Raw genomic sequence first — 22,239 nt, 5'->3', positions numbered from 1 at the left:
TTAAGACTATAGTAATCTATATATAACTAGAGAAAGCTGTTCTTCTTCTTTATAAATAAGATTAGCGCCTCTATCTTAAAGGTAGAGTACTTAATCTATTTTTTAGCTAAGTTTTTATTAATATATTTATATAGTATCTTAGCTTCTATTACTAATAGGCTATAAAGTAGTTTATAAAGTAGATTTTTTTTTTTTTCTAGGTTAATTACTATCTTATATAGCCTATATTTAGCTAGAATAGTAGCGTCTTCTTTAGAAAAGGCTCTTACTTAAAAGCTATAGTACTAATAGAGTAGAGTACTATTATCTAGACCTACTTAGCTTACTACTAGTAGAAAGCTATTATTATTCTTATTAAGAAGTATAGCTATAAATTATTTAGAGGTCTCTAAGGTAATCTTATAGTATCTAGTCTACTTTATAAATTTTATAAATTTTAAGACAAAGTTTAAAGTAAGTTACTATTACTCTAGCTATAGTATACCTAGAATTATATTAAATCTTTTAAGGTCTTTTAGATAGAACTCTTTCTACTCTTCTTAGGTAGTATTATAGCTATTAGTTATAGTATACTTTATATCTACCTAGTCTAATATAGCTAGCTCTTAGCTATTAAGACTATAGAACTAGGTTATACTATCTTAGTATAGTACGTATTTAGCTTTACTAGCTATAGCTTAACTAATAAAGTTAGCTTTAGCGCTACTATTAAGAAGCGCCTAAATATAAATAGACCTAGACTTAGCTAGAATAGTACCTTTTATAGTAATTAAAGATAAGTCTACTATCTCTAACTTAGTCTTATACTTACTACTTATAGTAGTAATAAAACTCTTAGAGTATATAATAAGTCTTTTAGACTATAGAGTTAAGTAGTCTAAGAGTACGCTTTTTTCTTTTAGATACTAGTAGAGTTAGAATACTCTCTCTTATAGTACTCTTTATAGTAGTAGTTATAGTATTTAATTTAACTAATATTCTTTATACTTATTTAGGCTACTAGAGTAGTTATAGATTTCTCTTTAAGTAGTGTACGTAGTTTTACCTTTTAGCTAAATAAACTACGCTAGTTAGCGTTATACTATATCTACTTAAAGAGTAACTAGTCTCTTCTAGTATTATCTATACTTATCTAAACCTATCTAACTTAAAGTATAGATTCTAGAGCTCTATACTACTAGTTAGCCTTAGCCTCTAGTGCTATAAGACTATACTACTTTTACTTAATATTATTTAGTTATTTATATATCTTTAAGTTAAGAGTAGAGTAAAAGTTATAGATATAATTCTTATTAGTATTATTAAAAGTAGCTTAGGTATTAAGCTTTTTTTATTATATCTTAAGGTAGTTAAAAAGCTTAGTAGAGATATAATAACGCTATTTTATATTTTTAATCTTTTTTTTAGCTATTTACTTATATTTAAAGAGAAAGCTAAGTAACTCTAGTATAGCTAACTTTAGAGTAGCTTAAGTTAGAACTAGTACTTTTAGATTAGTTATAATAGCTCTAGCTATTCTTTTCTAATAGTTTAGTTAGTAGTTTCTAAGCTATCTAATTATAAAGTTAACTTATATAGTTAGATTAGTTAAAGTAGAGTTACTCTTAAAGAAGTGTTTATAAGCTTTAGCCTAGCTATTAAGTTATACTTTATTCTTACTTTTAAAATATATTAGAAGGTTAAATTTTAAAAGTAGAATTTTAAAAGGTCTAGTCTAGTATAGAGTACTCTTAGTAAGTATAGCTAAAGCTAGTATTAGTATAGATAGTAATAAAGTTTAAAGATTACTACTAGTAAGTATAGCCTTAAGAGCTTTACGTTAAATACATAGAGTAGTAATTTTTATATACTATTTAGCTTCTAATAAAAGCTATTCTTTTTATTTAAGTTTTTACTAGAGAGTTAATAGCGTTAGTTTATTAATAAGTATTTTCTTCTTAACTAGTAGTGTTTCTATAGTAGATATTAGAGCTTATAATTTCTTTTTAGTAGTAGTTAGAGCTAATAAAGTATTAGCTAGCCTAGACTAAGCTTAGAAAGCTACGTTTTTTACTACGCTGCGTAATTATAATAAAACTATATTTATAGTATTACTAATAATTATAGATAGAGGTTTATATTATAAAAGTAGAATAGGTTAATATAAGATTATATAAACGTAAACTTCTACTAAGTAATCTAAGTAAAGCTATTACTTATAAAGAGTTTTTTTAAGTTTTTACGCTAGTAAAGTTTATACTTATATAAGCTAGCGTAGTTTAAAGAGGTCTAAAGAGATCTAGAGTAGTCTATAACTAAGTAGTTATAATAGCTTTAGCTTACTTATAAATTAAAGCTTTTATTTCTTATTACTATTTTTTTTAATTAAGTAAGCTAGTATTATAATAAGTAGTAATATACTTAAGTATTTTATTTTATAACTAGACTAAGTTTTAAAATAAAATAGCTAATATATATTTTTTATATATAAAGCTAGTTAAATTATTAGTAAGTATATAAATTAGCTATATATTTTTTATAATAAAGATAATATTTAGAGTATTATAAAGAAATTTAAGTACTACTTATATAAAAATTTATACTACTTAAAAATAAGTAACTATAGTATTATAAGATTTATATTTATAGTATAGCTACTTTTACTACTATACTAAACACATCTATTAAATTATAAGTTAAACAACCTAAATTAGACACCTAGTTGGCTGGGGCTTGGGCTAGCATCGGGGGCGCAGAGGCGGTCTGGGCATGACGACGCGGCCAGACTTAGAAACGCTTAAGTGGTCGACCCTGCATGCCAGCTTGCGCACTAGCAAAGCATCACGATACTTGATCTGGGGAATCTGCTGGTGTTGTTGGAGTTTCCTTGCTTTCCCCCATGGCTGTTTGGCAGGCGTCGCAGGCTGCACCCTGGAGGTTTTACCACGTCTGCTGTACACCGTAAGCTCCAGACGCTTGTTTTGCGTCTGCTTGCATCCGGGTGCTACTGAAATACCGCGAATGATCTTTATACGCACGGCAAGCATCAAAGCTTACATTTGCAGCAAGACGCATGCGGCCATGACAGAGATCTGGAATAGCGTCCGCTTAATCCTGCATTTATATACACGCGATATGATAGCTTTTAGATGTGCATCGCATCTGACCTGGTGATCTGCGCCTGCATATGGCCTTACCCCAGTTGCACAGCTGGAGTGATGATAGCACAACGATGGCGCCATCATGGCGCGCCCACCCTCGACTGGACAGCGCGTACGAGGGAAAATATATCCTATCGCCTGCGTTAACACAATCAGACATTTCTTGCTTTTTCCCATGTCTGTTGCCCAACTAGGCAAGTTGCGCAAAGGCCATGGATGTCGGCGGGCACAAAGCAAAAGAAATGCCGGGGCCGTCCTCACAGCATTGGTGCGCACTCGCCGAAGGCATGCCGCAGCGACGTGGGTGGCGGCACGCCGCAACAACCTGATTCGTGCGCAAAAAATCGAGTTCGAGATTGCCCATAAACATAACGCTCAGTATGATAGTAAGACACGGTGCATCTGTACGTCTGCCGTCGCTCATGCAGCCACGGTATGCAATCCGGCTGATGACGTACGGGCGGAGTCTCACAACGCGCATGATAAAGAAGCTAGTCGCGTGTACCATGGCTGCAAGAGAAAGGCGGAGTAGAGTTATCGAATCCTTTGTAATATTTACATCAAATACTCCTTTCCCACATGAGATATCCATATCCAGTATCATGAACGCCCTACTGCCGGTCCAAGCACTCCTGTGCGCCGCTTAACATGTATTGTACTACTCTACATGTCACTTCTCCTGAGACATACACGCCCAAGGCTGTCCATTTATGGGCCCTGGACCTTATTGTCGCCCTTGATCACATCTGCATAGGTCGGTGGTGGCCCTTCAGGCTGACTCGAGCTACCCTCGCCGGCTTGCGGTGCAGAAGCATTCGGAGCTGAAGCGCCCTTCGCGGCCTTGCTTCCCTTTGGTTGCGCAAAGCTGTTTGTCACGCCACTCTGCTGTCCGGGGAACTGGCCGTTGCTTGGCTGGCTGCCCACGGTGCCGTAATTCGCCTGTCCTCCAGCCGGCTGCTCGTGGGTGATAACATAGTATGTGGTTCCGCCGTTGCTGTTTGCGCCGCGTTCACGGTCGGGCACTTGCTGGTATGCGTCGTACGGATCTGGGTTTTGGAGGATCACGTACCAGGCGTGTATGAGGCCTGGCAGGAAACCGAGACAGCAGAGCGCGAGGTTGATAAGAGAGTCGGCACTGCAGAGGCCTTTCTTTACCCATACCCCCACAGGTGGGAACTAGTTGACGTGTCAGTACTTGGAGACGGTGGGTCGCAGAGAGATGGCTGGTGCCTGCTGCAGCTTTGGGGGCGTGGACGTACCAGGACGCTCAGAAGCATCAAGAAGCAGTCGGAGCCGCACATGATGACAGTGATTCGCGATGTAGAATTCTGGGTTGGGTTGCGCAGCTGTAGGTACAAGGTCGTAGTCGTTGTTCTGGCGTTGGGGTGTCGCCTGAGTGAGAGGTACCTGGAGTCGCTTGATCTGATGACGCACATTGTGGCTGTGCGTGGCTGTGCACCCGCCGAGGTACCTGGAATACGATATACGAGAACCACCGCTGCAACAATAGCGCTAGTCAAGATGGAGCGCCGCTTCTGCAATTCGATGTCTTTCCAGGCCAATCTTTCGTTTCTAGATTGTTCTTGCCGAGTGGCAAGCTCTTGAAACCAATTGCCTGCCTCGCACAGATTCACATGTCACTTATCAGATATACGAGACTACTGATCATTGCACATAATCCATTTTGATTTTCTAGTGCAGTATGTACGTGTTCATGTCCCATTTAGAACAAACGCTTTGTGTGGTACGCAGGTTGAATCACATAAAGAACAGCTGTCCTCCCCAGCACCTGATATTAGCACCTGATATGAGCACATGTGGCTCAGCCTGTAGATTCTGCTACGCATCATGAATCAAAGATCTTCAAGGTCACAGCCCTCGCTGGAAGGTAGAGAATAGCTTGCAGCTGATTACCTGAGTACCAGCGTAGTATGCATATCCTGTGGCTGACGCCATTTTGCTTGAAGTAGCTAGGCACTCACACCACAAATACCAATATACTTACTGCATATACGATTGTGTGATCTTGCTGGACTACAGGGATAAAACATGGATCGCAATCTCCGAGCCAAGTAAGAGACTAAACACTAAGGAAATGTAATCTGAAGAACAAGGATCAAACATGGTGGTAGGTGAACAGATAGAAGGATGACATTGACAGAATTTGACGCGACAACTGGGAAGATCGAATGAGATTAATATAAATGGTGGTGAAGATGACAAGATGACAGAACGTCTGGAACAGACAGTGAAGAGAAAAGGACATTACGTGCCCTGTGAAATGAACATCAAGCGCTGAATGACGCCATACCCATAAGCCGCCCTTTCTGAACAAACTCATCAAAGCATCCTTTAGACAGGAAATGGGATCACAGTCGTCAACCCCTGTAGACGTGAGGGTGTAGTAGCAAAGCAGTGAATGAAAATGTAGGGCATCATCCAGCATGATAGCATGCTAGAGAAAATGAATGATCCAGTATCTTAGACAGACCATTGTTCAAGGTCAAGAGGCTGGCGGGGGGTGTTCTTGACGAATGACACGGCAGCCACAAGAATTGACGGCTCTGACAAAAATTCCGAGCAAGCATTGCAGTGGGTGTGCCGAAATACTGACGGGACGTTCAACGTCGGCTGTGACTGGTAAGATACTGCACGAGAATTGGAGAGCGTTAAAAGGAATTGGCAGGACTTACCTGTACGCAGCATCAACTTGAGAGCGCCGCTTTCGTTTGCTGTAGTCTTCTTGCTGCCGCAAGCGCTCATGCTCGTGGTCCGCATCCTCATAGCTCCTCTTCCGAGAGAAAGAGCTATCGCCTCGGTCGAGTGAGGTTGCACTTGGCACATCCTGTCGTATCTCGCTGCTGGGGTTTTCGGGCTCGAAATCAGAGCCAGCCATGGTGTGGTTGCTTCCTTCAGAGAGCGCCGGACTGCCCCTGGAGCCATCGAGACCATGGCCACTACGCTGAGGCGCATTCCAAGGATCATAGCGTTGTTGTTCTGGGGGTGGAGGTGGGGGTGGGGGCCTAGAGGTGGTCGAAGACGACACGGAGCCGTACGGCCGAGGCAGCGGAGGTCCATGTGTATTGTTGCGATGCCCTCCATACGATTGCGCTCGTTGAGGTGGAAGAGCAGGCTCTGCAGTCTTTGTGAAGGTAGAAGGCAATGATGGCTTGCCAGGAAGTGCCGATGGGATCTTCGCATCGGAGGCAGATAATGGTAGTGAAATCTGCTCATCTGATGGTGGCTTTGGAGTCCCGGTCACGCCCAGTTTAGCCAGGATGTCTTCTTGGCTTAGCTGTTGAGGAGGTGCTGTCTCAGACTCCGTAGTGGCAGGTTTGGTGGATCCACTGTTTGTAGCGAGCGCTTGCTCAAGATTATCCATAATGTCCCACGTAGCATCGCGCATCTCCAGATCCTCATCCTGCTGTACCTCCTCGTACAATTCGTCCGGTCGATCTCGTTGAGCAATACAATCCTCTAGCGAGACGAGATTGGATTTCATGTCTTCGTCTGTGAAAACGACGAAGACTGGATCATCCTGAAGTGTCTCCCATTCGTCTGTCTGCCTAACATTCAAGAAAGCCTCATGCGAGTTGTCGGCTGTAAAGTACATCGACACTGAATCTCCGTTGTCCAGTTTCTCCGGCGTGGGTTTCAGTGCGTCTTCTTCGGCCTCGGCGAAGGTTGATGGTAATGCACGAGTTACCTGCTTTGCGGGATGCCAGATGATAACTCCGAGACTTAGGGCCGGATCGACAGGTTCATTGCTTTTGGGCCATATAGCACCATCGAAATCGAAATCCCAGTCGTCCCAGGCAAGGAACAGTTGCGGCTTCTCGCCTGAACTCCCCTCACTCAAAGCACTAGTGGACTGATTAGACGGTGGAAGGGTACGAGATGTAGTGAGATGAACAGTCGCCTGAGTTGGTGTAGCGTGAGGATCCGGCGTGGAATGACTATCGTTGGGTAATCCGTTGATTGAGCTGTATTGGTTTGACTGATAGGATGCTTGCCCCTGCTGCTGTGACCACGCTGGATTCTGTCCATAAGCCTGTTGATTGGCGTTAGTGGCCGCATGCTGAGGCTGATATCCTTGATAGTGGCTCTGTGGTGGTGCATAGGGCTGCGCAGGAGGTTGATTCGGAGGTTGCGAGTAACCTGTATTTGGTTGATAACCTGGTTGTGGCCATTGATAATTAGTTTGCGCCGGCGGATATGCGGCCTGTGGATAATTCGGAGCTTGGGGCGGCGGCTGATTATAACCCTGAGCGGAATAGCCATGGTGCGCAGGGGGAGCAGCATAACCTTGCTGTGGGTAACTTGGAGGTACTGGGGGTGGTTGTGAGAATGTAGGCTGCGGCGGTTGGTACTGATTGGAAAACTGAGTGGTTCCAAAAGGACCCTGGGGTTGCGCCGGCCCACGATAGCCTGGGGGAGGGGGATACCGAGTAATTATCGGATTTCCCTTCTTCTTTGGAGGTCTACACATATGTCAGAAAACGGCCTTTGGGGAATCTAAACTTGAGATTCGATGTTGTTGTTCTTTTCAAAATATCTGGCCGAACTGCAAGTACGTGGTGAGAAAGAAACCTACTGAACATGAGGAGCACGGTGAGGTGGACCGGCCGGCGGATAGGCAGCTCCTGACTGATATTGTCCGTATCCCGGTTGTTGTCCTGGCTGCTGCCCATATTGATAGGGCGGCTGTTGGCCGTATGGCTGGCCATTGCCATACGGTTGCTGCTGGAAAGGCGCCGAACCTGCTACAGGCCCGCTCCACGACATGCCCACTCTGGAAATTACCTGTTGCGATGCACGTCAGGAGTAAGATGCTCGGGACCGTATAGAAAGAAATGGAGTCGATGAATTTCTCGGAAGTGGTGATGTAGGTCGGACTGGATGTAGGCAAGTGTTCTCGAGTTGAGAGGTGCGCGTCTCAAAATTTGGTCTGGTCGAGCGCACGAGCCAGGACGACGAAAGAGAAGCCCAAGCTCATGGAGGGACTTTGAACTTAGGGTGCTCTGATAACGCGTGAAGGCTGAATGACTTGGGGCGGAACTATGACGTTGGGAAAGACGGAATTGAGTTGACGGAAAGAGCCCTGAAGTGAAACAAGCCAGGCTGATGTGAGGAAAACCCTTGGAAGTTGCTATTGAGAGCACAGCAGGATGCAAATGGCGGGTTGCGAGGGATGCAAGAGATTGGCCTCGGGACATCAGAATCTAATGACGCGACAGGAGGGAGGACTTGAGGGTGAAGACGCCGAGTGCACACCCTTCTCATTGAAGCATGCCAACGGTTGTCGCGTAGAAATGAAATCTGGAGCGTGGTCACGTTTTGCGCTTGGGCCAGGGCCAGCGCGGGATGCCGCCGCATTTCAGGCCGACAGGCACATATTGCCCCCCATTGCCATGTCGCTCGCTCTCGCGCCATCGCCCAGATACCGCCCCTCGATGCGCCCCCGAGGATGATTGTACGATACAGACACCTGCTAGCGACCAGTATAGACTCGATACCCTGAGCTGCGCCGCGGATGCCCCAACACCAACACCCACCCCACAAACACCACCATGCCCGGCCTACCGTGTACGTCAGTCGCCGACGCCTGCGCATTCCCTGGGTGGCTGTGCTGACACTGTGGCAGCTACCGTAGACCTCGATGAATGCATATCGCGCCTGTCGAAGAAGGAGCTGCTCGCCGAGTCGGTGGTCGAGGCAATATGCGCCAAAACCAAGGAGCTGCTCATGAAAGAGAGCAATGTGGTGCACATCCGAGCGCCCGTTACTGTCGTGGGTGACATCCACGGCCAGTTCTTCGATATGATGGAGATATTCAAGATTGGCGGGCCGTGTCCCGACACCAACTACCTCTTCCTCGGTGCGTCTCCGTCCATTGGCCGTATGCTGCACGCGACCTCGTTTCATGACGCTAATATATCCTAGGTGACTACGTCGATCGCGGTCTCTTCTCTGTCGAAACAATATCGCTCCTCGTATGCTTGAAGCTTCGCTATCCACACCGAGTCCACCTTATACGCGGAAACCACGAATCGCGCGGAGTCACTCAGTCTTATGGCTTCTACACCGAGTGCTCGCGAAAGTACGGGAACGCAAACGTATGGCATTATTTTACCGACATGTTCGACTTCCTCACCCTATCCGTCGTCATCAACGACCAGATATTCTGCGTACACGGTGGCCTCTCGCCGTCAATACATTCCATCGACCAAATCAAAATCATCGACCGTTTCCGAGAGATACCTCACGAGGGGCCCATGGCGGACCTAGTCTGGAGCGACCCAGATCCCGAACGAGACGAATTCTCGCTCAGCCCAAGAGGTGCAGGTTATACGTTTGGAGCACAAGTTGTCAAGAAGTTTCTGGAAGTCAACTCCATGTCACATATTCTACGCGCACATCAGTTATGTCAAGAGGGCTATCAGGTTCTGTACGATGACAGACTTAGCACGGTTTGGAGTGCACCGAACTACTGCTATCGGTGCGGTAACATGGCGAGTGTACTGGAGGTCAGCGATACCGGTGAACGCTTTTTCAATGTTTTCGATGCGAGCCCCGACAACGATGTCCACCGAGCAGAGCAGCAGCAACAGCAAGGCAAGGAAGTCACGACAGAGTACTTCCTATGATACCCAACATATACAGCGGTGCATCATTGGCTCGGTGCGAACCTGGCATTTATCGGCGTTGGCACGAGGCACGGCGTTCGGGCAAGACCATGTTGGTTATATACAATCATGTGTGAAATGCGATCATATACTGAAGATGGTACGCAATCTCAACAAACTCGCCGTTACCTGCGTTATACGTGATTTGCGCACCCGTTTCAGCATCCCAAGTACTTAGTTTCGATCCAACGCGCCTCTTCGTCATGACCCAGCCTTGCAACCACAATCTTGATGTCTGGGAACACGCTCAACACCCTGTTAAGACCTACGCGCCCTGCCGTATATGTCACAAAGACAACTCTGTTCTCCGGTACGCCATGGTCAACCAATACCCTGACCGCCATCAATGCCGCTGCACCTGTGGAGAATTGCGGATCTAGAACTAAGACCAGTCCATGCTCTGCGATGTTCTCGGGAAGAGCCCGGTAATGCAACTCCGGTTCTCCAGTACTGTAGTTCGTCTGAATCAATACTCTCCCGGTCCTGCAGTCTGGAATGGTTCTTCGAAGGCCCGTTTCGAATGCACTTCCACCACGTAAGACTACTACTGCGCTGATTTCCGCAGCCTTCTTGAGTCCCTGGTACGTGTAGTCCTGGGGCGTAGTAATCTTGTGTGATTCAAAAGGCAAGAAATCCGCAGCTTTCTCGACCAAAAGCGCAACCATGCGATCGAAGTAGAAGATAAAGTCTTCTCTCGACGTGGTCGGGTTGAGTAACAGGGTGTGCATTCCCTTGATTTGGTTCGTTTGTTGCAGTACGATAGCATTATCGCTCAATGGGCTATCTTCCGCGATCTTGCCCAGACGTTTCAGCTCCGTCTGATGCTGTATGCTCTTGCTTTCTAGCGTCTGTCGAACCTGATTGCTCACCATGGTGATTGCGACCTTGTTCTCAATACCTCTCGGAATGATGAGATCACCAATCTCCCTTTGCGGCGCAACATATTTGTAGAAGTTTGGCTTTACGAAAGCGAACCATTGTTTGATGCATCCTTCGATGTCGCGTCCGCGTTCTTTCACATCCCGTACGAGACGTCTCGAGAGACACAGGTCAGCGTCGGCTTCCGCAAATATCTTGAGATCCAGGAGGTCGAGCACGCGTTGGTCATGCAAAGCAAATATGCCTTCTAGAATTATGACGTGCGGCGAGTAGATCGTGGTCGTTTTGGAAAGGCGGGCGTGCTTTTGGAAAGAGTATATAGGCACTTCAGCCACCTTGCCACTCTTGATGTCCTTCAAGCGCTCGACCAGGATGTCGAAATCTATAGCGTCGGGCGAATCAAAGTCGAATTCGTTCCGGAAAGCCGCTGCAGATTGCTCTGGCGTCAGAGGCTTGTAGAACGAATCCTACATGCAGTGGTCCTTAGCTGATTGGAGCACGTGACCCACTGTGCGAGGCTGGTACGCACCATAGACAGGATGACAACCCATGGCAAGTTCAAAGATGCCACTATCGCCAGTGCCAGAGAAGTTTTTCCAGATCCAGAACTACCAGCTACACCAATAATGCTCGCGTTGCCCCACGGCGGTTCGTAGTGCGTTTTGCGGCCTGCCGAGGCCATATTTGTGATTTCTTCGGATTTCCAAAAGAGAACGTGTTTCGCTATCTCATGCTCTACCAAACCGCACCTCTTATAGCAAGACTGAATAATGTCGAGGGTGTATGCAGGGTTCCAGCACGATCGGGTTTCTGCAGCGGGCGGCTCTTTACTTAGGCTCGTGCTTACATAAGAACGACCCACCCCACTAGCGTTGCCAAGCTCGCAAGCTCAGTCTTTCTCTTCCACGAACCTTCATTCACAAACTTTCTCTCATCACGCACCAAGCTTTGCGTGACTGCCAGCACACTCGACCAACGGTCGGGCAGCTCTATCCTTCACTGATGGACGTCGGCTGAGGCTTGCTGAGCGCCTCGCTTCACCATGGTAAGCTCCAACGCATCTGCTGTCGCAAAACTCACCACCCTCTAACAATCATGCAGAGCTCATCTACCGTTTCGGTGTCGGCGGCAACGCCAACACAGCATCCTTTCCAGAGGAAGATTGATGACATCAAGCCGTCCAAGACGTAAGTTGCTACCTGTCCGCGCCGCCTCAGCTACTGCCCCACATGATGATTTCAAAATAAGTTGGGAATCTCTCCGAAACAACGTGTGGAGAACATGTTAACTTGTATCTCTGATCTCGCAGTAGCTGCTGCATTGCGCACTACACTGTCTGGCATTCGACCAACACGCTAACGTATGCGCTTCAGGGACATCAACTTTGTCATCATGGACTACCTGGTCAGCGAAGGCTACCCTAGGGCTGCTGAGAAGTTCGCCAAGGAAGCCAACATCCAGCTACCTCTTGAAGAGGAGTCCATACAGTCCCGCGTAGAAATACGACGGTCTATTCATGCTGGCGACATTGACACCGCCATTACTAAGATCAATGATCTAAACCCTCAGGTACGCATCCTCTTCCCACTTCGTCCACCCCTTGCAGGATTATATCCAGTTTCATGCACCACGCAGAATCTCTTTGATGATAATCAAACCTTCAGTCCTTAATATGATTGCAAACAAACACATTCACTCATGTCGCATACCTTTTATCGGGCTTTGCTAACTTCAAGTCAGATTCTAGACACAGATCCATCGCTACACTTCGCGCTGTTGCGTCTGCAGCTCATTGAGCTCATCCGCACATGCACATCATCCACCGCCTCCGACATCACACCCGCTCTTAGCTTCGCGTCGTCCCAGCTAGCTCCTCGCGCAGCTACGAACACGGACTTCCTGAAGGATCTCGAGCTTACTATGTCGTTGCTCATTTTCCTTCCCGCCACCCCTGGAACACTCCAGAAGGAGCTCAATGAACTGCTTGAACCTTCGCTCCGTCGGCATGTCGCGAGCAAGGTCAACGAGGCAATACTTACGAGCATGGGGGCACATGGAGAGTCACGCATGCGGAGCTTGGTGCGCCTACGCCAGTGGGCGGAGACCAAGGCGCGAGCTGCTCAAAAGGACATCCCTCCCGTTCTACCTCTTGGCTTGCAGGACGCCGACGAGCGGCCGGCCAACGGCAATGGTGAGGCTGTCGACGTGATGGTGCAATAGACACGTACGAATATGGGGCATCAGTTCTCGACTGAAGCTTTTCCGCCCCTATGCCTTATGCTGTAATGATTCCATGACGAGAGAGCTTTTGAGCTCTGGTTTATCAATGATACCACATTTGAATTCTATGAAACTCGCGTCCCTTGTCTTCGTGCATGGATTTGATCATGCAGCCTGTAAAACAGCCTACGTTGTAAGTTGGACTATCTAACAGTGATGCAAATTCAGGTTATCTACCTTTGGAAGACCAGGCCGTTGAGTTCAGATTAGGTACTTCCGTCCGCCATGGTAGTCAGTCACTAGGTACCGTAGCAGGCGGTCGTTCCATGGTCTGGGTCGAGTTGAGTCCTTGATGGGCAGCGTAGCTGACCGCATTAGGCTGGGTCGTTCATCATACTCGACCTGTCATCCTGTCGCGACCGGCCGTGTAGTTCGCAGGAGGTTATGAAGGTACTCATGTATGCGACGTATAAGACGGGCCTTGTGCTCCAACGTTGCGAGCGTCTCCGAACCTTCGCGCTCCCGTCATCCGCACAGCCAGCCCAGCGAAAAACACCGCTCTCCGGACCTGGGAATCCCTGTGCTTTTTACCACTAGATCTCCAGCCCCTCACTTTCCCAGCCAACGCAGATCTCGCTCGGAGCCTATGTTTCTGAGCTCACAGGATATCCATCGTCAACCGTCCCTTTGCTCCGTAACATCCGGCCGCTTTCGATTGACGCGAGCAAGCCAGTGTCCGCTACCCCGCGATTGCGGACGCGCTATTCCCACGCCTCCTAGCATCCAGAACCCCCGCATAGTACGACAGGAGCCGCGTGTGGTGGAGCTGTCTAGAGGCAGAGCTAAGACTCTCTTATTGGTCGCTTAGCCTTCTCGAGGTCCTCAATTGGGAGATGTAGATGCACGGCTACATGTGGCTGGGAGAGCTTACGCAGAAGATCTGGCAATAGCGTTTGGAATTTGCGCTCGACCGACCCAGCTGGCAGGTTTCATCAACTCAAATGCACACTTACGTGGATTTGGCTCTCACATGAGCTGTCGAGTAATGCGGTGGAGGGACCAGATGGAGACGAGGCGCGATTGAACCGAACTGTCGCCGAGCCTGGGAAGGACGTTACCATTGCCATCCGCGCCTTCAGTTCACCTGTCACTTGAACAAGAACGATTTTTTGCCTTGAGTTATTTGCGGCACCGGCCGTGGCCGTTGTGTGCTGAGCAACGAGGATGGATCAGGAGATATTCTGTCGAAAGAAGCTAGAAGCCTGGCGCTGACCCCACCTAGCCGACCGTCCTCCAAGTCACCCCTCACACCATACTCAACGACGGTTTGCCTCGAACTATAATCCCTGAGCTGATTTACATGCGCTAGAGTCAGACCACACCAACTTTCCTATTTCCGGCAGTAGTTTTCGCCTTACCATGGGTGCTTCGCGCTTGCGCGGTGGTCGCTGCCACCCAGCCGATGCATCATGATCCAGCCATCATCCAATCCTCCTCCGTGTACCCCTCCAGAGCTCCACTGTACATGTGTACCTCTATGATGATTGACCAATGAACAAGGTCCATCAGTGATCGTCCAACTCCGACGTGTTGAGCAGGAGACCTGGTTTGGCGTGGATGAACGGACGCATTGCCTGTAGCTTCCTGTAAGAAGGCGCGAATGTATCCGGACCCTGGCGAAGTAACGTGTTGGTCTCCAGGTGGGGTTAAAGCGTTGAGTTTCTTTCGGCACTGACGACAAGTATATAAAGCGTACATCTTCTACTCAACCAAGGACATCCACCATCAATCACATCTTCAATCAGCTACTACAAATACTCTCATATTCGACAACCTATCATACTCACTCAACATTACCAACATGCCTGAAATTCCCAAGGAGCAATGGGCGCAAGTCATCCAGAAGACCGGTGGACCCGTCGAGTACAAGAAGATTCCCGTCGAGCAGCCTGGCCCTGATGAGGTTCTGGTCAACATCAAGTACAGTGGTGTTTGCCACACTGATCTTCACGCTGTGAACGGTGACTGGCCTCTGGTGAGTACTTCTCTTCTTTATACCGGAGTCACATTCTAATTATTTCTAGGCTACCAAGCTACCTCTCGTAGGTGGTCACGAGGGTGCTGGTGTCGTAGTTGCACGAGGTGACCTCGTCACGGATGTAGAGATTGGCGACTATGCTGGTAAGTTTCCTCTTCTAGCGTGTACATTCTGGATATATTTTCGAATAAGAATACACATGTTCTTTCGAGTAATACTAACTCGTCACAAGGTGTCAAGTGGCTGAACGGTTCCTGCTTGGCCTGTGATTTCTGCCAGCAAGCGGACGAGCCCCTCTGCCCCAAGCCTCTTCTATCTGGATATACTGTCGACGGTACCTTCCAGCAATACTGCATCGCCAAGGCTGCTCACGTTGCCCGTATTCCCAAGGAATGTGATCTCGCCGCCATTGCTCCAGTCCTGTGTGCCGGTATCACCGTCTACAAGGGCCTGAAGGAGTCAGGTGTCAAGCCCGGTCAATTCGCCGCCATCGTCGGTGCTGGTGGTGGTCTCGGTTCGCTTGCTTGCCAGTACGCAAAGGCTATGGGTGTACGAACGATTGCCATCGACACTGGCGATGAGAAGAAGAAGATGTGCACCGGAGAACTTGGTGCCGAGGCCTTTGTCGACTTCTCCACGAGCAAGAACCTCGTCGCCGACGTCCAGAAGGCAACACCCGATGGTCTTGGTCCCCACGTTGTCATCCTCGTTGCCGTCAACGAGAAGCCCTTCCAGCAAGCCGCCGAGTACGTCCGCCCACGCGGTACCGTCATCTGCATTGGTCTCCCCGCTGGCGCCTACCTGAAGGCACCCGTCTTTGAGACTGTCATCAAGATGATCAGAATCCAAGGTTCATACGTCGGTAACCGCAAGGACAGCTCAGAGGCTATCGAGTTCTTCCGCCGCGGCTTGATCAAGGCTCCGTTCAAGGTCGTTGGTCTCTCTGAACTCCAGATGGTGTATGACAAGATGAACAAGGGTGCTATTGCTGGACGCTATGTCCTGGACACATCGAAGTAAGGTTTTAGCTGCTACTAAAGCAAATGCAAATGTAATGTATATATCGGAATTTATCTGTTAAACAATATCTCGATTTCTTCCTGTGCATATGCTCCCTGTCAAAAAACTCGAGGTATCGTAAAATATGACCCGTACCTCCCAACATTCAAGCGTTACAGCATGAATCGTTGCAGGTGCATATGCTAGGAGTTCTGTCCCTCTCCATTCTTAAGACATCGCCGTGCCTCTCTGCCATTGTTCGTCCTAGAACCCATCTTCCTTCGTACTCTTCCTCTCTGGCATGCGATCACTCTTCAGCCGCCCAAACATGATCTTCTTCTCTAACTCAGTTGGATGGTGACAAGAAACGGAACCAAGCCCCCGAATGATGATGTAAGAGTGTTTGCTCGTTCGAGACCAACACCACTTCCCCGCATCTGCTATCGGAAGCGTACTAACACAGTAGCTCCTGTCCAGTACCGTCAGCCGAACGTCCTCCCAAGCCGCCTTATGTGTGCAGCCTCGTAGCTCTCAAGCTAAAGCGCACCAGCGCGGCGTACTCTTTGTTCTCTTTGCCCTGCATGAACTAGTCGACATAGCGCGACATTCGCTCGAATGCCTACTTGCTAACCTTTCTTTCAAGCGACCCACTTCTCCTCCTCAGCTCCACCACACGTACTATCCATCTCCAACACGTACTGTTCCAACCGATCCATCATCCACCCCGACTGAATCGAGCCCGCAAACTGTGTCCCCTCTTGCCATCGAATGCACTTGCTCGCCGCGCTAGAATACTCCACACAACGCGTCTTTGCGCTCTCGCCCAGTGTGACGCTAGTGGATGTGGAACATTTGCCTGCAGCATAGGAGAACTGGAGACATGTTGGTCTGGATTCGCAGATGAATTTGCATTTCTCAAAGGGGCCTGAGTCGTCGGGCTCTACGTCCATGGATAGGTTGTCCCAGTCGTCGAGTTTGGCGGAGAGGCGGGGGAGGATGTATTCCTTGAAGACGTCGCGGTGGAGGAGTTGGGTTTTGCCATTTTGCTGACGGGTTTGCTCGAAGGTCCATAGGGATTGGATGTCGGTTGGGCGCATATGGTGGTAGGTGATTGGGGCGTAGCACCAAGGCGTTCGGCCTATCTTCGATACGTTGTGGTCGAGTGATGATACTGGTTCGCCTTGGAAATGTGGGAATGCCCAGAACAGAGGAACGTTGACTTCGCGCAGAGCGGTGGCTAGTACCATGTCGCCTGCCCAGCTCTTGTTTGTGAACGCGTCGTACTCGGCGAGATTGGCGTTTCTTCGTTCTGTTACTTTGCGCATGGCGGTGGAGGAGAGAACGAAACCGGATCCGCCGTGTGCGAATAGAGTGTCGCCGATGTACATGTGCTTTCCCATATACAATGCCTGATCGGGATCGAAATGACTCAGGTACTGGAGTACATTCTGCCAGATCATGTAGGTGTCGGCTTCGATGAACACGAACCACTTCGCATTCGGACGGTATGTGAGCGCCTTATCCACCATGGGTAGAAATTTGAATCGATCAAGTTTCCACGACGGATTGTCTAGCGATCCTCCTGGTCCGCTTCCGAGATGCGTCGTGTTCTTTAAGCCCTCTCTTCCATGAGCCCTAAGGTGGTCATAGAGCTTGAACTCTGGTACCGAAGTTCTGAGTTCGTCACTGATGCCTTCGAAAACATCGTGTATTTGGTGACCGTCAACCTCCTCTCTCAAGTCGGAATAGACAATGTAGTCTGGCACGCAGCGAAGTGTTGTTTCGAAGTGGACGGGTAACTTCTCAAGAACTTCGGTTGCACCTGTTCTGACAACTACCAGAACATCGTTTGCAATTGGCGAATCCGGACATATTGGGGTCTCGGCGCCTTGCGGAATTTCCGTTGCGGGGGGTATCCTGGAGGCTGATGTGTCATTGATGACTGATGGACGGAGGGCGATTCCGTGATGCTGTGGCAGAAGAAATCTGTAAAGCACAAGGAAACAGACTGCAATTACGAGAAGCACCGTGCGACGACTGCGCCTTCGAGTTAGTCCAACCGGAGAGTGATGTCTTCTCGGCGCATAATGCAGGCCTTTCTCATCCCGGAATGCGCGATGCATGTTGAATGATACCTAGGTACCTAGGTGTAGTGAAAAAAAAGAAAGAAGACGACTCCCAAGAGGGGAGAATGCGAGGCAAAGCTGACATGCTGAAGGAGCGCCATTGTCCAAGATAATACATGAGCTGACACTTTTGTGGCGTAGTTGGCGGCTGGATGCCTGGTTGGTATTTCCTTTGTTCCCTCTTGGAGCGCTTGGGTATAACTCGCATATTGCGGCACAGGTTCCACCCCTGACTCGCTAAACACAGGGGAAAGCGCCACCATGTTGCTATTTCAACCAATTGAATAAATCGCAAGATGGCGCTGTGGATAAGGCGAGTCGCGACGTTGCTAGAATCATGTTCGTGTTTGAAATGTGGAGATGTGGTGTCGGTCGTTGCGAACCTGATCGACGAACTACTCATGGTCTTTGCTCGCGCGATAGATGTCGGGATTCGCGCATGAAGGATCCCAGGGATTGAGGGAGATCATCCGGCGGCTCGACATGCAATGTTGGCTGCGATCCTGCACCAAATTGGGTGTGATGCAGTATAATCGAAAAGGGGTAATGCAATGTGCATGATTGACTGTACGGCCGCAACCACCCATATCGCCTCGCATCGACTAGATAGAACACTTTGTTGATATGTGAGTGCCCTTTTACCGAATGTAGAGAGAAAAGACGAGATTGATCTTACTAGCAGGTGTGGCGTAGACAGCTAGTGTTAGGGCTGAGTGACAGGTGGTTTGGGCGGCCTAGCAATGACTAGCAGATTAAGCTACTTCATCACACCAAACGGAACTTTGCCGAAGCGAAGATTGGGTTTCGTACTAGATTATGATCCGAGCGATATGCGAGTGAGATGTGCATGCATACGGCAGTTGGGAAAGGGAGTGAACCTGGGGTCCAAGCTGTCTCCTCGCCATCTAATAACGGCATAGAGAGATGGAGTATTCAACGGCTGATAGATTGTACACGCAAACAAGGCCAGATACTGACGGCGAGTTTGCACCAAATTCTGCTCAAACAGAGGGTATATATTTACAAAAGTCCCACTTATACCATCTGGCTTCCAAATCCCACCCTTGTGGTCTTGCTATTAGTGATCGCATATATGCTACTCATGACATCGTTAGAGAAGTATCCCATGCCGTGTAGAGATACGGAAAATCCAAACGCCTGCCTTTTGTGTATAGAAATGTGGTAGAACAAGGTGCCGAGTAATACAATCCTGGAAGGAAGAAGGCCGTGCTGAGGATGCTTAGAAGAAATGCTGTCCACCGTACCCGTTCATTGCGGTAAGTGGCGGCTGAAGTAATGTGTGCGGTTGCTGCTGCTGAACGATGTTTGCAGGCACGTAGTGCGTCTGGTAAGGATGTTGTGGCATGCTGAAGTCTGCTACAAGCAGAGGGTTACCAAAGCCCGTCGGCCGCCGCTGTACTGGGGCAGGTGCAACCGAGACTTGCGGCATCTGCTGCTGAACGACAACCTGAGGCTGTTGCTGGTATACAACACTGCCTTCCTGCATGTGGCCATTCATCTGCTGCTGCTGTTGTGGGGGTGGCGGAGGCGGAGGTTGCTGCTGTGGCTTCTGGTCCTGGGTTTGCGGCGTATCCCAGCCCCACTTCTGCTTCAGTTCTGTATTGACGAAGCCTACACGCCAGCCCGTTTCTTGCCTGATCTTATCGAATATCTGGAGGACTTCTTCCTGCTCGCGTCGGTCTGTGAGCGGTTCAGCTGCAATGGCAAGAGACCTTAGCGCTACGCTGGCAACCCCACGGTCTTTGACGTGTGCACTGATACCGCAGATGAACTTGGAGTTTTGCTCGAGCATGGCCCACATGTCGGGTTCGCTAGGGCCCTGTAGCGGGTTGATCTGCGCGAGCAAGACAAGGGATGTATGGTAGAAGAGCCGCGCTATTATCGATGCTCGCTTGATTAGCCAGACTTCGGGGAACGCTGAACCGGATATTGTTTGTCCAGGGTACAAATATGCCATTGGGTGCATGGTGCGTGGTATGTTCTCGTTCCACCTGTCAGTCATGTCTTTCAGCCGAAGCCACTCGTTGTGCCGTTCCTGCAAGGTCTGCCTAGCGACTTCCTGGTTGCGCGGTATCGATGCACGGAAGTTGCATATCCTTGCAACGACATAGAGAATACGATGGGTCCAGACTTCTTCCTTGCCTGACTCAGTCTCTGGTGTAAAGTCCATCTCGATGCCCCACTCGTCGGGGTCCCAAGCGACCTGCCAGTTGAAGTGCAGGCAACTCAGGATCTCCATGCCGACGTTTAGCCAGAAACAGGCGGCTCCGATGCCTGTTGACCTAGCATTCCAGCGGCACTCTTTGATCAGAGCACGAGCTCCCGCGATATGGTTCATCCGTTGTAGCGCACGCTCTCCCATGATCTCGTATACGTTGAGTATTACCGCAGTGGTAGCGCATAGAATGGTATCGCGGTCGGGGTCCTGTAGAGAGTGCAGTAGGTCGCGTGTGGCTACATCGTAATAGTGGAGTGCTTTCTCCTCGCTGTACTTGGGATTAACAAGGGCAAGATGTCGTGCACCACATGCGAGGAAGGCGTGTAACAGCATAGGCTCGTTGAGCGCATGGAAGGGTAGCAGACGCGAGAAGTGCTTGTGTGCGTCCATGCTGTCCATCCAAATGCCGATTTCCTCGACGAAAACCTGCATGTATAATACCTCCTCTTGGCTCTTCAGGTAGTCGCGCGTGGGGAGGGGTCCGGGACTGGCCGAATGCTCCATCGTGTACGGGGACGGTGTTGGGCCGTTTGAGAAACTCGATACTATAGAGTCAGCACGGAGAGCTGGAATGGACTGTTGACTTACTTGAACGCCCGTGTTGGTGCTGGGTCCGCTGTTGGTCGAAGTTGTAGGTGAGTTGCGCTTGCTGGTACGACTCCTGTGCGATGCCCTGGATGGGAGGAATGTGCTGGCGCGACGAAGCTGGCGGTCCCATGCCAAAGCCGTTGCTGCCCATATGAACATGTGCGTCCATGTCCTCTACTGGATACATTTCTCGCCCGCCCACATATTCCGAAGCAATGGTCCGCGACTCGTCCATGAAAGCGATCTGATAGTCGATGCCTTGGGGGATCAGGTATGCATTCCGCTCGCAGGTGGTGTCGAGGAAGTTGAGCTTCTTGCCCCAATTGCACTCGCGCTGGGACTTGAGGCAGTTGTTGCAGGTCGGTTTGGTCTCATCGCACTTGAGATGGCGCTCTCTGCATGTCAGGCAGCCGGTACGAGTCCTCTTAGGCTTGTCGTCGGGCGTGGCATCGCTGGCTCTCTTTCTCGAGGGCAATGGCTTGCTCGTGGGCGAGTCATTGTTGGAGGGTGGTGTAGCGGTGTTGGCCATGCTGACGCTCGCTCGGGGACAGGCGTTGCGCCGTCGCTCGCCGTGGCAGGGCGATCACGACCCCGTAACAGGGCGCGCAGTGGGCCAAGTCTGTCGATCCCTCCACTTCGATTTGGTGGTCAATCGTCGAGTAGTCGCAGTTGAAGATGTGGGGTTGGTCGAGGACCGCCGCGATCTGACAGCTCGGTTGCGACGGGACGCGACGCAGCAACGTAAGATCCGTAAGATTTGCAGTAGGGCGGCTGCAATGGCAGTGTTTGAACAATAGTGGAAAGTAACACAAAGGCGTGGGTCCGTCGTCGTGGTGCGAATGCAAAAGTGTCGAGAGGGCGCAGGGATAGGAGGTCTTGGTGAATTGGCCGTCGAGAGGGCGTGTGCAGGCGTTCGGTCGCGGATGATATGCAGGAACGCGCTGGTCTAGGTGGAGGGGTGGGCGAGGAAAGTCATGGGAGTCGAGGGTGCTTTTGGCGGGACAGAAGCAAACAAGTAGCAGCAGCGAGTCGTGAGGAAAGGCGGAATATTGGATTATACCTGAGCGGGCTGGCGTACATGCAGGCGATGACGAACGATAGGAGATGGTGGACGTCCTGGCAGGGAGCGTCGCAAGGGCAGGTGCACGCGAGGGCTGGGGACCGAGGCGCCTGTAACGTTGACAGCTGCACTCTGAAACAAGACGCTGTCCGGGTTTTCGGTCGTCAGCGTCTGGACAGGTGGACGAGTATCACGACGATCCCGCGATAAAAGACGGCAGAGCTGGACAGCATGCGCCTTCGGGGAGACGTCTGGGCCTTGGTG

The 22,239-nt window shown here is 49.3% G+C and overlaps 8 protein-coding genes across 8 annotated transcripts; 3 read left to right on the top strand and 5 right to left on the bottom strand.

The window, feature by feature from the left end:
• Window positions 1–3,848: 3,848 nt before the first annotated feature.
• J4E79_001350 (uncharacterized protein) lies at window positions 3,849–4,441 on the bottom strand (the record flags this gene model as incomplete). The annotated part of the gene is made up of 2 exons (XM_049350260.1): window positions 3,849–4,316; window positions 4,400–4,441. The coding sequence occupies 2 exons, from the start codon at window positions 4,439–4,441 to the stop codon at window positions 3,849–3,851; spliced, it is 510 nt and encodes a 169-aa protein (XP_049215419.1).
• A 1,320-nt stretch (window positions 4,442–5,761) lies between these two features.
• On the bottom strand, window positions 5,762–7,831 carry J4E79_001349 (uncharacterized protein; the record flags this gene model as incomplete). The annotated part of the gene is made up of 3 exons (XM_049350259.1): window positions 5,762–5,771; window positions 5,834–7,298; window positions 7,735–7,831. 3 exons carry the CDS (start codon window positions 7,829–7,831, stop codon window positions 5,762–5,764), a joined length of 1,572 nt encoding a protein of 523 aa, XP_049215418.1.
• An 879-nt stretch (window positions 7,832–8,710) lies between these two features.
• Window positions 8,711–9,787, top strand: J4E79_001348 (uncharacterized protein; the record flags this gene model as incomplete). The annotated part of the gene is made up of 3 exons (XM_049350258.1): window positions 8,711–8,726; window positions 8,785–9,018; window positions 9,084–9,787. The coding sequence occupies 3 exons, from the start codon at window positions 8,711–8,713 to the stop codon at window positions 9,785–9,787; spliced, it is 954 nt and encodes a 317-aa protein (XP_049215417.1).
• Window positions 9,788–10,292: 505 nt separating this feature from the next.
• On the bottom strand, window positions 10,293–11,387 carry J4E79_001347 (uncharacterized protein; the record flags this gene model as incomplete). Its single annotated transcript, XM_049350257.1, has 3 exons — window positions 10,293–10,316; window positions 10,372–11,172; window positions 11,235–11,387. 3 exons carry the CDS (start codon window positions 11,385–11,387, stop codon window positions 10,293–10,295), a joined length of 978 nt encoding a protein of 325 aa, XP_049215416.1.
• Window positions 11,388–11,800: 413 nt separating this feature from the next.
• J4E79_001346 (uncharacterized protein) lies at window positions 11,801–12,925 on the top strand (the record flags this gene model as incomplete). Its single annotated transcript, XM_049350256.1, has 3 exons — window positions 11,801–11,892; window positions 12,079–12,274; window positions 12,446–12,925. The coding sequence occupies 3 exons, from the start codon at window positions 11,801–11,803 to the stop codon at window positions 12,923–12,925; spliced, it is 768 nt and encodes a 255-aa protein (XP_049215415.1).
• Window positions 12,926–14,786: 1,861 nt separating this feature from the next.
• Window positions 14,787–15,983, top strand: ADH1 (alcohol dehydrogenase; the record flags this gene model as incomplete). Its single annotated transcript, XM_049350255.1, has 3 exons — window positions 14,787–14,960; window positions 15,010–15,106; window positions 15,196–15,983. 3 exons carry the CDS (start codon window positions 14,787–14,789, stop codon window positions 15,981–15,983), a joined length of 1,059 nt encoding a protein of 352 aa, XP_049215414.1.
• A 617-nt stretch (window positions 15,984–16,600) lies between these two features.
• On the bottom strand, window positions 16,601–18,048 carry J4E79_001344 (uncharacterized protein; the record flags this gene model as incomplete). Its single annotated transcript, XM_049350254.1, has 2 exons — window positions 16,601–17,879; window positions 18,023–18,048. 2 exons carry the CDS (start codon window positions 18,046–18,048, stop codon window positions 16,601–16,603), a joined length of 1,305 nt encoding a protein of 434 aa, XP_049215413.1.
• Window positions 18,049–19,328: 1,280 nt separating this feature from the next.
• Window positions 19,329–21,444, bottom strand: J4E79_001343 (uncharacterized protein; the record flags this gene model as incomplete). Its single annotated transcript, XM_049350253.1, has 2 exons — window positions 19,329–20,872; window positions 20,916–21,444. 2 exons carry the CDS (start codon window positions 21,442–21,444, stop codon window positions 19,329–19,331), a joined length of 2,073 nt encoding a protein of 690 aa, XP_049215412.1.
• Between the last annotated feature and the right edge of the window lie 795 nt (window positions 21,445–22,239).

The sequence above is a fragment of the Alternaria viburni genome (genome assembly GCF_023758015.1).
Source record: "Alternaria viburni strain BMP 2772 chromosome Unknown scaffold_2, whole genome shotgun sequence".
Lineage (NCBI taxonomy): Eukaryota > Fungi > Ascomycota > Dothideomycetes > Pleosporales > Pleosporaceae > Alternaria > Alternaria viburni.
The sequence above is the reverse complement of the archived record's forward strand: the minus strand, read 5'-3'. Positions and strand labels throughout refer to the sequence as shown.